Source organism: Hibiscus syriacus, unplaced genomic scaffold (genome assembly GCF_006381635.1).
Source record: "Hibiscus syriacus cultivar Baekdansim isolate YM2019G1 unplaced genomic scaffold, ASM638163v2 tig00112349_pilon, whole genome shotgun sequence".
Classification (NCBI taxonomy): domain Eukaryota; kingdom Viridiplantae; phylum Streptophyta; class Magnoliopsida; order Malvales; family Malvaceae; genus Hibiscus; species Hibiscus syriacus.
The window spans coordinates 709,264-723,622 of NW_024063310.1; the positions used below are offsets into that span (position 1 = coordinate 709,264).

At 33.4% G+C, this 14,359-nt stretch overlaps 1 protein-coding gene and 1 pseudogene across 1 annotated transcript; both read right to left on the reverse strand.

The window, feature by feature from the left end:
• Nucleotides 1–538: 538 nt before the first annotated feature.
• Nucleotides 539–6,191, reverse strand: LOC120178411 (gibberellin 2-beta-dioxygenase 2-like). Its single transcript, XM_039184262.1, has 3 exons — nt 5,724–6,191; nt 1,568–1,907; nt 539–780 (listed from the first exon to the last, which is right to left on the reverse strand). Exons 1-3 carry the CDS (start codon nt 6,101–6,103, stop codon nt 541–543), a joined length of 960 nt encoding a protein of 319 aa, XP_039040193.1. The 5' UTR covers nt 6,104–6,191; the 3' UTR covers nt 539–540.
• A 1,667-nt stretch (nt 6,192–7,858) lies between these two features.
• Nucleotides 7,859–11,468, reverse strand: LOC120178419 (annotated as a pseudogene).
• Nucleotides 11,469–14,359: the final 2,891 nt, after the last annotated feature.

Genomic DNA, 14,359 nt, shown 5'->3' on the forward strand with positions numbered 1-14,359 from the left:
GGATTCGAAATGATGTCGTTTTGAAGCTTGTGCCACATCATAAAGCCGTTAAATAGTTAATGACATATTAAGCAAAATGAATCAATTTGTAAAGTTCACTGAGCAAAATAAAAAATTGAAAGTTGGGTGAGGAAAATAGGGGAGAAAGAGAGTATAGCTCACTGAGAAACGGTGTAATTTACCCTAACAATTATTGTTGCTAATTTTGGACTAGACCCTTTATTTTTTTTTAGGAATTTACCCAATGGTTCACTTAGCTTTGTGTGTACTGAAAAAAGGTATTTGTAAAGTTTACTAGAGGTCATTGAATTATGGTCAAATAATCATTTTAATCTCTAAATTTTCATAAGTTATTATTTGATCATTAAATTTATCGAATTGCACACAAAACCACTACTTGTCTTGTATTTGCAAATTAGACACAAAAAGTTTGCTTTTTCATTGGCCACTAAAACTATCATTAAATGTATTCAACTTCAGCAAACTTTGCATCTTCCATACACACAAAAATATAAGAAGATACAAATTGATCACTCGATTTCATATTTTGAAAAGACGTAGGCGATTGTCCCCGAGTCTTAGAGAATATGAAGCATTTTTTAATTCACCCCAAGTGAAAGGTCTATAAAGCAAAGGCTTTTGGGGTGTGACCAACTCTGCCGGAGGGGTGAGCCATGCATGGAGGGGTGGTGCCCCAAAATAGGCCATTGACATTCTAGGCTTGTAGGAGTTTGTCAATGCTCGGTGCCGCACGCTCTTAAACCTCCCATTAGTCATTGCCTTTCAAAATATACATGTAGCATTATTAGTCAAGAATTTCATAAAAGTACTACATAAGTCCTTATACTATATTGTGAGATACATGTTGGTCCCTGATTTTAAAATGAGCATAAAGTTTAATGAATGTGAGAAAAATAAATAAAATGGTCATTTTTTAATAGTAAAAAATATTAATTTTATGAGTTAAAATCTATAAAATATTTTAGAGTGGCCAAATTGAACTATATTTTTTGGCCAAAATATATTTTTATTATTGTATTAATTTTTGGAGGGAGTATAAAATAATTTTCCCATTTTTTAGGGTTGCAAAGACATAACAATTGCATTTAACTTGACTTGGTTTCATACCCTATTTAAAGTCATATGCCACAATTTAAGCTTAGGTTATAATAGATCGAATCAATGTGTTTATCGAGTGGTCTTAATGCTAAAAGAGAATGTTATTCTCTTTAGAGAATTTGAATTCGAAATGTTGTGTTTAAAGTGTGTTTATGTTGTCATATGCTAAGAAATTTCTAAATAGATTCTTTCTTATAATCATCCTAGATTATTAAAAAAAATGAGGTTGTCAAAATACTTAACGAGTTTGACTTTATTTTATAGTATTTTTTTAATTCAAACTTGAGATAGTCAATACGAGTTTTGAAAAGAAATAATCATTATCATGCGGAGACAGGTTTAAGGTAAAAACATTTTGACTCGACCTAATTAAATGATTATTATAATACTTTTTTATTTATTTAAAGATAATCATCAGCAACTCAAACTCCGTGAAGAGAGGACCAACCTGTAAAACATCACCAACATTAACACAAAAGGCATTGGGAATAGGGGGAGCAGGGACCCATACACCATCACCCAGTGAAATCTGCAGGCCACCCACGCCGTTGGATCTCAAGATGGTCAAGATCTGAGGGTCAGTATGCTCCCCAAACCCAACCTTGGTGGTGTTGTCTTTGCAGAGAGTGGGTGGATAGTGATTGAGCCTGAAGATGGAGTCACTTTCAACGGCCCTGATCATCCTACTAAATGCTGATGCATCATGGACCCTCAACCCTTCTGCCATCAGATTCAATATTTTACAGGCTAATCCCTTTACTGCCTCTATATAACCATTCACAGCAGAGCTGTCACAGTATAAAAAACAGTCACTTGCATGATGAAAATGAAAAATAAAAGGTCCAACTTTGCATCTAGTCCCTACACTTTTAGAACCACATGAGGAATTATGGTTCAATCATTAGACAACTCCTATCTATTTGTAAACGGACTTCCATTAAGTTGAAATACATTGATGTTGGTGGTTATATTTGGATTGTAACGATTAGAAACGAATCAATATTTTTTATTTGTATGAAAAGTTGTAATCAATGATTTTGTAATGATAGATTGTGTTATCTGTCATCAAAAAGAAGAGCGGAAGATGTAGAATCACCTTCCTCTAGCTTGCATGAGAAGTTTTAAATTAACTATTAGTGTCGGTACTAGATATAGTATCATGATAATTACTCGTAAGTTGAATAAATATAAGAGAAAATAATTTCAGTGACCAAAAATGCTTTATAATATACGATTTTAACCAATTTTTTTTAGATTTTCCAAAATGACCAACTAAATCGCAATGCGATCTATAATTCGCAACGGGATCTTTGGTATCGCAAATCAGTTTCCAGATTCGCAACGCGATTCTGACTATCGCATTGCGATTTTCCAAATTCGCGTTGCGATTTTCCGAATTCGTAATGCGATAGTCCAAAATCGCATTGCGATAGCACTGTTCACCGCTGCGATAGCACTGTTCACATTGCGAATTCACGATATTACTGTTGTTTTCTGTCCAGAAGGATGCAAAAAAGCTTCAAACTTGGGAGTTTTTTATTTGAATTCTCTTTAATGGTGTATGGATTTATTTAAGTTTAAGAATAAATTTTTTTTGTTGCGATAGTACTGTTCACAAGATCTAGATCCAAGTGCATTTTCTTTTTCTAATATTATTCTAATAGGTCTAGTTCTTAATTAACAGATGCTGATGCATTTAAGACTCATTTAATCTTTTTTTCATACAGTAAATTTTTTTTCAGTATGTTAGTGAAACATCTCTAGAACCAAACTGATGCATTATTTCAGAGAGACAATGATAGCTCATCAATCAAGACCAGACAAATACTAAACCATGGAATGTTTTAGATTCAAACCCAACAGCAAATTGGTCCATGGAAAATTCATATGGCCAACCATGTGTTGGTCTCCCTGTACAGTTTTCAGCTTTATTATAAACAATGCTCACTATCATCATAATCATCACAAACAAAACATTACTCAACAATTAAAAATCTTTAAGATAGAATGATAAACAATGCTCATAGATAACAATCAGCTTCATTCACGATTTGATCCTTCAACTATATTTATTTTCAGGTAAACTACCTTCAAGATCATTATTGATTAGTTTTCTTATTTTTTTGATCACTATCGCAATGGTGAACAGTGCTATCGCAACGGTGAACAGTGCTATCGCAATGCGATTTTGGACTATCGCATTGCGAATTTGGAAAATCGCAATGCAATAGTCAGAATCGCGTTGCGAATCTGGAAACTGATTTGCGATACCGGAGATCGCGTTGCGAATTATCGATCGCATTGCGATTTAGTTGGTCATTTTGACAAATCCAAAAAAAATTGGTTAAATCGTATATTATAAGGTATTTTTGGTCACTGAGGTTATTTTCTCTAAATATAATTGTGTGACAGTTGATTTAATTTTGACAGATCATATAAATTTACTAGAAGTCATATTAAAAGTTTCTATTGATTGTAGAATATGAACTTCTAAGAAGAGGAATTCTTTCAAGACATTAACTAGAGGAAGAGTGGGAGCTAAGATGCAACTCGTGAATGAGATTCAAAGGAGATACAACTTGTCTAGAAGGATCAAATTTCAAATATTTAGAAAGTATAGAGATTGGAGGCAAAATTAGACCCCCTGAGATCATAAATTTCAGTTCCTTGATTTGACTAGACCTTCTCTGGTGATGCAGACTTGTATTGTGATCTGTCCTTATTTTTCCAATCTTCTGAAAGTACATATTTTCTTACACACACTCGTCTCTTTAGGCGCGTGAGAGTAGGACCTGACAGCAAACACAATTAGTGTGTCTGACATTCTATCCCCATTGTAGGAGAAACTATATCCCACATACCACAGTACCCACGTGACTTGAGAGTATATTAAAAAAGAGTCAAACTCTTCTTCCACTCTAATATTATATGAGAATTACAGATTTAGTCTTATATTTTAATTTAGAGTAAGCTATGCGTTTTAGTTTATTTTAGTACCTAAACTTTCACTTTTTTCAAAATCATATATAATGTTTAGTTTTTGTTTTATTTTTAGTACACCAATTAAAAACTTAAAGTTAACTTTTGAAACAAAATTGAAAGTTTAGGTACTAAAATTGATCAAAACTGATAGTTTATGTACTAAATGAGTTAAGTACCTAAAAATTAAACGTTAGGTATAGTTTCGAAAAAAAATAAAAAAATTAGGTACTAAAACAAACCAAAACTGATAGTTTATGTACTAAACGCATAATTTACCCTTTAATTAATAAATTTTATTATTTTAACCATGATTCAAATATTTTTAAATTTAAGTACAATAACTATTTTTTTTAAAGATTCTAAGATGATTACAAGATAGTATTTGTTCAAAATATTTCTTAGTCATTAAAAATTCAAACAAATTGCACATATCCAACTGCTCGAACTTAAAACCTCTAACGAAAATAATACTCACTTTTATCCCTGAAGTCGCTCAATAATTTCAAGTACAAAAACTAAACCTATAACTAATATGTAATGTATGATATAGACTAAATCTATCAAGATTAAAAGTCAAATTAATCCAAAATAAGTTGAGAGATCAACTTGATCAAATTTACATAACATAAGAATTAATTTATATTTAAAACCTAAAGTTTAAGCAAGAAAAAATTATCTGATCATAAGTCGAGTATATATTCAATGTGGCTAATAAAAATATTTACATGTCATCAAATTATTAGTAAGATTTATATTTTAATTCTTCTTCATCTATTAACGAGTATGAAGCGATTTTTTATGGAACCGTACTAAAAGAAAAATCATAGAGCAACATGTTCGTGCAACAGATGGATTATTTCTGCAAATCAGCCCCAGCTGATAGAGAAACAACCCTACCCGACGTTCATGGATTTATCCAACTTGAACAATGCACCATGAAAACATGCTGGCAAAGACCTCGAATTCATACAAGTGCGGACATGAGACGAGTATCAGAGTTCGAGTTTCACTGAGAGACATGATGAACGATAAACACTATTATTAGTCTTCTCTAAACCTTATGACATATCTTATCCTAGATTGAATTAAAGGATATCGGAGAATTATATTTTCAAAATTATGTACATATAATATTATACGCCCGTCCCTACTAGACCGAAGGTTAAGATGTCAACATTGAGTATTCATTAATATTGTTTCATTACATTCATTAGTTCAAAACTAGAAATATATATATACAACTTATAACGTAGCTTCCAAGAAAACTCACGTTCATGGATTCATCAAGAACAATGCACTAAGAAACCATGTTGGCAAAAGAGATCGAGTTTATATACGAGTCAACATGAGACAGGTATTAGAGTTCGAGTTTCACTAACCGATGGTGAACGATAAACACTATTATTAATCTTTTTTAAACCCTATAATAAATTGATTCTATAAGTTGATTGAGTATTCGTTAATATTGTTTCATTCGATGCATGAACTCACTAAAGCATAAGACCTTGTTTAACTAAAAAAATACCATGTGATATAAAAGTTTGAATAGTAGAGACGATATTATCGAAAGAGATGGACATAAACCCTCAATATGAATCGTAAATCAGATGAGAGAAAAATACCTGAATATTTTGGGGTCATTGGAGATGGAATAGGATCTTTGGGAAATGGATAAAGAGTTGGTATCAAGCAAGAGATATTCAACTTCTCCGACATCACCATTGATCCCAATGTTCTTCCGACCATAACCAAAAGGAGTGGCCGGTCCGGCTCTTTGTTTCTCGCAAACCGGTTTCGCAAAGAAATCGAGACCTTGTTGCTCCATTTGGGCAATGGTGTCCTCCGACACTCCATGGTTGATGACCTGAAAGAAACCGAACTGTTCACAGGCTTTTATAATGAGGCTGGACACATTTGATCTCTCCGCCAATAGGTCGATGACCGGTAGCTCGATGAACCGAACCGATTCGGACCCGATTGGATTCGACAATTCCACTACCATTTTTAGACCGGTTTTCAATACAAAACTGATTGGAAAAACGTCGAAACGAATGTTAATGGAGAGAAAGTGAATGGAAAGTAAGGAGAAGAGGAAGGGAAAAGATGTGTGTTTTTGAACAAGTGAATTCCATATTTATATTAGAGTTATCACTATAGAATCAATAGGACAAATCTAAACTAAAATGAATTAGACAATACCCCAAACATATTTTTCTTTTATTTTTAAAACATAATAACTTAACCCTCTCCGTGACGTAAATGAATCGGACTAGAACGAAGAAGATTGGTTTCATGTTCGTTTGTTTATTTTTTTAATGTATTCGTGTTCGGTTCCTTTAATGTTAACGGACATATTCGTTTAATTTTCGGGACAGATTCCTTTAATGTTTGTTTAGTGTTCTACAACCAACACTCCCCTCGTATCGTTTTACTTGCAAACAAAAAAATTATGAAATTATGTCACTGGTCCTTAAGCTCCTTAAATTTCATAGTTTGAACTCCAAAGTTTATCTTGTGTTAAATTCAATCCATACCTTCACCAATATTTAAGATCATTAAAAAATAAAGGAAAAAAAGAATTAGATAAACTAGTCGATAAATGAGATCGTTCGTGAACATTAAGGAGCCAAATACACCTTTCTTTGTGTCCACTCATTTATTAAATGAGCATAAAAATTATATCCATTCTCGTTTATTTAACTTAATAAACAAACGTTATATGAATGATTTGCGAACAATTCATCAAACACTCTCTTCATTTACATCCCTAACTCGTTTTGATATTTGATTTTAGTTTAGTTCTTAATTACATGAATTGAATGTGCATCATGCATATCTCAATGTCACCTACCTTCTCTATCTAATAATAATTAAAAGATAAGATGATGCATAAATAAAGTCTATTCTTGATTTACCAAACCCATTTTTAGTATTATTTTATCCTCTATTTTGACTAGTGTGTGTCCATGGCATTAATCTCATACAACTTTTTTATGGGATTTTGAGTGTCCAATTAGGTTAACCAAATGACACAGTAATTGGCCAAATTTACGGTCCAATGAATGAACGCTTGACGGATTAATAAGATAAGGTTAATATATTCCACCCAATGAACTTTCTACTAATAGTAAACTTGTGAAATGAAAAGTATTTGTTGACCCTTAAGACAAGTTGTTTGGGTTATATTTCCTATGTAGTCCACTCTCTCACATTTAAACGAAAACCAATAAAAGACTATTTATTTGAAAAAGAAATAAAATAAATTTCTATTAGTATAAGGTATATAAATTTATGGACCAGACTTTTAGATAGGATGTATGAAATTCAAAGTTTGATTACTAGATTAATCTGGTATGTCAGTCTAAAAAAATCATCATGATCTTACGACTAACACACGTACTAAAGACCATTATAAATAACTATAATCATAACTGAAATATGAGTTACATCATTGATAGTCATTCTTCTTCTCCCATAATCGACCCTATGTAATATTCAAATCGAATAGCGATTTTGTTCTCATCGATCGAAGTTCTATATTTAAACTAGAAGGGGTGAATTGTTTAAAGTCGATGAAATCTTTTTATTCCCATCAACAATATGACTATAAGGTAATATTTGTTCAAAATTTTCTTAATCTATTTATAATACACATATTCAACAAATATAAATATTCAAACTTCGATCCTTTAAAAATAACAATATTTTCATTTATTAACTAAACACTCAATGTGTTGGAGTCTAACTGAATATTGATTCAACTACGCAAGTAAGACTTGGCAATATTGCCATTAGCTCCCTTGGGGAAGAACCCACCAGGGATGCTTTCATTGCCATTTTTTTTCTCGGCAGTATTATTTTTATTAAAAAATTTAAATTAAGAGTCTTGTTAAAACCTTTTTAAACTTAAGTAGAGGAAAAGAGTACTTTTAAGTCGGGAAATGTTACACCAACGATAAAAACATTCAAACCAAAAACAGAAAAAGACTGCAGCAAAACAAACTCAACCCAAAAAGAATACAACCATCATACCCAAAGCCTAAAGAGGCATCCCCTTTCACTACGCTAATAGAACAACTAACATCATCCCTGCTTTTAATATTTTAAGGAAGCCACCTATAAAGCCGAACCACTTGGAATGAACACAATCGCACATAAGCAGTAAAAAAACCTAGATGGAACCTACAAAAAGTCAGTAAGATAAAGACACTCACTTTAAATTCTTCAAACTCCTTAACAGCTTTTCCTACTCACAAAACATAGTGAAGGAATGTTGACTAAAGACTGTACATAGGTTGCAATTTCGTAGCATTCATTGAGAGAATACTAACACTTCCACCAGGCTTTGAATAAGCTTGATCTCAACAAGCCATCCGCTGCTAGCCAAACACCCATCCAGTTGAGTCTCTCCTTCCCAAACGAAACTTCCATGACGGCCTTCCAAGTGCAACTACTAATCGTAAAAACACCACTTCAAACAGTTCTTGCCACCAAAACCCCACCTACAAAGAACCCCCCTGAAAGTCGTCAACCAACTTCAATCACCAAAGATAGATGAAGTCACTATTTAAAAACAATTCCGACAATTTCAACTTTACCGAAGCCAGAGGTGCAAACTCGACATTTAAATCTAATATATTTCCACAAAGCCACAACTTTCCCTCGAACACTACAAAACTTGATCATTTTCTTGGCTACCTCACTAACAAACGATTAATGCAGAAATTACTACTACATCTCCTAAAAACAAACATGCTTCCAAGACAAAACAGGAGCAACTCTAACCAACTCTATACATGGAGGGAAAGAGCCAGTCGACTCCCTCCCCCTACACCACTAACAAACTACTTTGCAGAATTACTATAGCCTCTCCATAAATCAAACCAGCTTATAAAACAAAAAAGGGAACACCGCGTAACACTCCAAACATGAAAGACAAGAATAAAACGACTCCCCCTACACCACTCAAACTAGAAAAAATTATAAAGATTACACTGCATCCTGCTCATTATTATGAACAACGCAAAAAAGAAAAAAGAAAACTAAGCTGCAACGATACACTCCCAGCGAAGTTAGGACCTTTCAGAGCAAGCACAATCGAATTCTAGTAGCACCAATTCCTTTACTACCTCTGACTCATCCCCAATAATTTGGATCCGTAATTTTTCTCCAACGACAGAGTCTTCTCAGCTTCTTTTTTTTTTGCTGTCAACCACTTTTTCTTGAGGTCTGAATCAGAAAGCGACCTTCCTGAAAGTTCTGACCACTCCAAGTCTTTTTTCTTCATTTAAAGTTTTTTGATCGCTAGGTCCCTTTTCCTCCGATTTGCAACAGACAGGACTTTATCCTGAAAGTCAAGTAAGGACCCATACTTCCTTACTCTCTTACTTTTATTCAACTGAATTAATTCTGGAAACAAAAGATTGAAAGCCATTACCCCGTTGTCTTTCGTACAACATTCGTTCTCCTTTGGCTCCAGAATATTTTATCTTTTTAATCTTTCATTCATCGATGCGCAAGAACTGTCGACTTCGCCATCGGAAATGGAATTATGCAATGACTTGGTGATTATTTCTCTATCCACGTTTACTGCCCAAGAACTTGGCACTGCCACTAGATATTCCTCGTGTGTTTGGCCTGCTTCAAGATTAGTTGATTGAATACCTGCACTGAGAACTAGTATCGCTATTTTATCGAACACCTGGATCCACTTCCATAAACAATTCTCAAAATCTCTTCAGATGTTCGATCAAATGCCACTGAGAACTGATCACCGAAAACACATTGCCTACAACTTTGCCTTCGGCACCAAAATCTACAGACACTATGAGGCCTTCATCTTTGTTCTTGGTATGTCCCAGTGTGTCCCTGAGGTTCGAAATTCGGTTCATGAATTTCGCTACGACAAACTGGTATGGATTGACGTTCTCGGTTGCATGCTCATAGAGTAATCCTTTGATAATTGCATCTTGGCCTGATTCTACTCCTAGGAGACCTACAACCAAATGCAAAAAGAAATATGTTTAATTATCTCTTCGGTCCCTAGACTTTAAATAGAGACGGGAGTTCAATATGTGGTCTCAGTGGTAAAAGGAAATATTTTTCTTCCTAGAGGATTCAAGTTCTAGCTAGAGATGGCAACGGGTCCGATCGGATAGGATTTTTTGTCAACCCGAATCGAAAAATATATCTCTTCCACATGACCTGACCCAACTCGAAGAGCATATTTCCTCTATTTGAACCTGATCCAACCCGAATGTTTAGAGTGTAAATCCGACTCGATATAAAATAAGGACTTGATAAAAAAAACTATAGATAGAAGGGTATTATATCAATTATCCATAAATTTATATTAAAAAATTACATTATTATCCCAGGTCGGGTTGGGTTAAAGGTTTTTCACCCTACACTTGAACTTGACCCAACCCGACTTCACCCTTATTTAAAATTTGACTTGATCCGAGTTCAATTTTTTTTTAAATCTGACCCTATCGGGTTGGATTGGGTTAGAATATATCGGTTTTGGGTTAAATTATAATCCCTAGTTTGAGCAGTTGCGTTTATAAAATATGTATGATTTTTTTTGACAAAAAAATATGTGTGACTTGTTAAATGAGGATGGGGAGCTTACCCTTTTTGAAATGGCACTTTGGAGTTTAGGGTTGGCACCAACATATCCGGTAAGTCCAACATAAGGAATTAAATAGGAAGCAACGAGGAAGTTAACTCTATTGGCATAAGGGTGAAAAGGGGGATTCAATGGCTTCCAAATGCTTTATCTATCACTTTTGCAAATGATGAAGCACTCAAATCAAGTTGTGGCCTTGGAAACCCTTTTACTATCTTCTTAATCGCCCTACATTCAAAGAATACACATAGTTCCATCAAATATACATACACCAAACACACATCGGGTCAAGCATTAACAAGTCCGATACATGGAAAAAAATAACATTTAGGATTTAACTCGACTCGATATGATTATCAAACACGAAAATGAAAATAGGGTCTTGAGAGAAAGGGACTAACTTCAAGTGACCAACTTCTTGGTAAGCAAATTGTAGGGCAATATCATTGGTGAGAGTATCTAGATTGGCCTTTTGGGCACCAATGGGTGATGGACCGGACTCAGCTAAATGTGGAGCAACTTTATCCAAGCCATGACCTAAAGCACCAAACAAGAAGAACTCAGCTTCTAAATTCTCAAGATTCCAAGGAAACTCCAATAAATCCATATCAGTTTTGGGGACTGATAAGTTTTTGTAATCATCTGAAAAAGCTGCAGAATTTGCAGAAGGAAGAAGGGAGATGACGGTTAAATAAATTAAAACAATGACTGTGGATAACAGAAAGCCAGTTTTTGCCATTGCTGTGGTTTTGATTGTATGTGTTGGTTTACTTTTAGAGAATGATTCTGACGAAATGTATTGCCATTATATATATATATATATATATGAAAGGATTTGGTTTATCTTTGCATGGAGATGTGAAGAGGAGATTGAAAATTAATTTATTTCCTATAATTCTAAGGATTTTATAAAATAAATCCAATATTTCCTTTTTTTTAAGATTATGACTTATTATCCATATGTGATTTTATGATTTTATCATAAAAATCTATGATTATTATCCATGTATAATATGTAATGTTGTCGAAACTGGATCAAACATACGATAATTCACTTTGATTTAAGGGTAGTTTATAAATTTCATTACTAATCTTTCTTTTTACTCCTATTTTGGTTATTATTTAAAAAAATCAATTTATTAATTGAGCATTTAATTTGTTCATATTTTATTAATTTTATCATTAAATACTTAACTAGGTTATGGGTGAACATTTTCTTTTAAAAGTTATGAAATCTTCTCAAACTTTCTTCATTTTTTTGTGAAAAAATCCATAGTTTCAAATTTCCTTTGATTTCTCAACGATGAAGCATCTTTTTCAAAATCTCAATAATGGGGAGGTGGAGAAGGAGGGAACAAGCTATATATTGATTTCATGCTAATTGAATTGTGGATATTACAGATCAAAATGATTTAGAATTTCACGAGTTTTGAGTTTAGGTTAAGTTTTTATGAGTTTTAAGGTGATTTAAAATCTAAATTAATTGAGTGGTAGAAGAATGATATCTTGAGCGATAGGATAAGATGCTAAAGAATGATAATTGCACCATTGACGTGACACAAGGATGATAGTATAAAACTTTCATTTTCATAGAAAGACAATATTTAAAAAGAAAAAAGAAAATGACGTGAACGACACATTATCTCTATTTCAATTAAAAAAACAGTCCATGTCAACATTTGTGGCTACCATGTCACTCTTCTATTTATGATTTAACATGAGTGGTCAAAATAGAAGTAAATAAAAAGTTTAATGAGTAAATAGAAAAGATTTAAACTTTAATGATCAAAATAAGAGTGAGAAGAAGAAAGTTGATTGATGAAATTTGTAATTTTCCCTTGATTTAATTCAATTCTAGATTTTTATTATAACACTCTAAACCCGATTAGGCCTAAAGTTTTACATTGGGTTGCTGAGACAACCCCTGATTTTCAAAACTAGTTCATTTTCTTTTCAAACATACTGAATGAGATCATAATAGACCTAAATAACAGTTATAAAAATACTTTAAAAAATCGGAGCTTTGTGACACATAATTTAAAACCAAAATAATACAAACTCAAAGTTTAACAAACCAAATACATGAGTAAGGTTCTATGAATACATGTGCCCATTAAAGCTATCTACTTAAAGGTTTTATTGTTCTATTGCTGAAGTATGAGTCTCATGCTTCCCTTAATCCTTTGTTAAGGACCTCGCCATAAGTACACCTCCATTGGGTCTTTACCTACAATGACTGTACCTACTGTGCATTTTCTAAATGTGACACTGACATTGTTGCACGTTATCTGAATGCAACACTGACTCTGCTGTGTATTGTCTAAATTCATCCCTGACTAGTATATGGTCTCACATAGCTATTAGATACTAGTTAACTAAGAAAACCCTATATCACATAGTATCGTTAAAATTTCCACTAAGTTGTTGAATGGTCTGATTTTCTCACATAGACATCAGGTATATCACTGAGTGGGAACCCAATGTCACATAGTATTGGTACAATTCATGCTCAACTTAATCATTGGCTCAGTCTTACATAGCCATCAAGCCAAGATTTAAGGATATTTGTTGTACTGGACTGATGCAACTATACATTCATATCTAAGTGCCCATAGGCTACACAACAACGACCTCGCTAACCCACTCCCCGTGAGTGTTCAAACCTCACGCCCTAGTTAGCTACTGAAGTGCCTCTCGCACTGACAATGTCCCAATAGGGCAACTAAGGTAGCATGGCTACACCTTAACATAGTTGTACATACAAAAGTGAGGTCATCATCTCACTAGTTGTTATCTCACTTGTTATCTCATCTAGAACGTTATGCAAAGGTTTATTAGTCTATTATTGTTGTTAGTTATTAAGTTGTTATATTCTGTTTGTTCGTTACTTAAGGGTGTTTTAGTCATTCTTTGCCTCTAGAGAAGTCTCTACGCGTTTCGTGATTCTACGATGATTTCTGTGTTTGTTATTCACTGGTTGTAACACTAGCTAGCCTGATACCTGACTCGGGTTCATCACTGGGTAACGACACCCTAGTCGCTCTTATCGTATTTCTCCATAATACCCCTTGAAGTAGAGGAACGATTTTATATGTTCTCTGTTCACTGACATTCTCAAAGCATGCATTTTTTATTATTATTGAAGCTGACTTACTTATCGTACCGCTTTTTTGGTACATTCTTTGTGATGATTCTTTTTCTTAACTATTTAATATTTGTTTGACTAAAGATACTTTAATGTATTACGCTTAGTATGGTTTCACCAATTGCCTACTTCTACAAGTGTTTCTAGTTATCTTTGGTCATTTATGTCCGCCACGGATTAAGTTCCACCTTTACATCCTTAACTCTTACTAGTATAGGTTAACTTATTCACTTAGGTCTAAGATTATTTCAGTAATTTTGCATGGTACACAGTTTTTCTATCACATTATTTGTATACTACATCACCTCACTTGCAGGCATGTCCTTCACAATGATCTATCGTTCATAATTATTCAATACACATTCTTTTAAGGGTAATTTTAAGGTTTATTACTCACTAAAAATATTTTGATAGTTTATGCCACCAATGGGTCATCTAGGTCTTTCATAATTTAGGACCCTTTTCCAAGCTTAGTTGTACATTTT

Coding starts and splice junctions, on each gene's coding strand:
- LOC120178411 (XM_039184262.1), bottom strand. CDS start 6,103: ATGGTAGTGGAATTGTCGAATCCAATCGGGTCCGAATCGGTTCGGTTC. Junction 1,908..5,723: donor AATGACCCCAAAATATTCAG/GTATTTTTCTCT, acceptor ATACTGTGACAG/CTCTGCTGTGAATGGTTATA. Junction 781..1,567: donor ATGTTGGTGATGTTTTACAG/GTTGGTCCTCTC, acceptor ATATTTTGAAAG/GCAATGACTAATGGGAGGTT.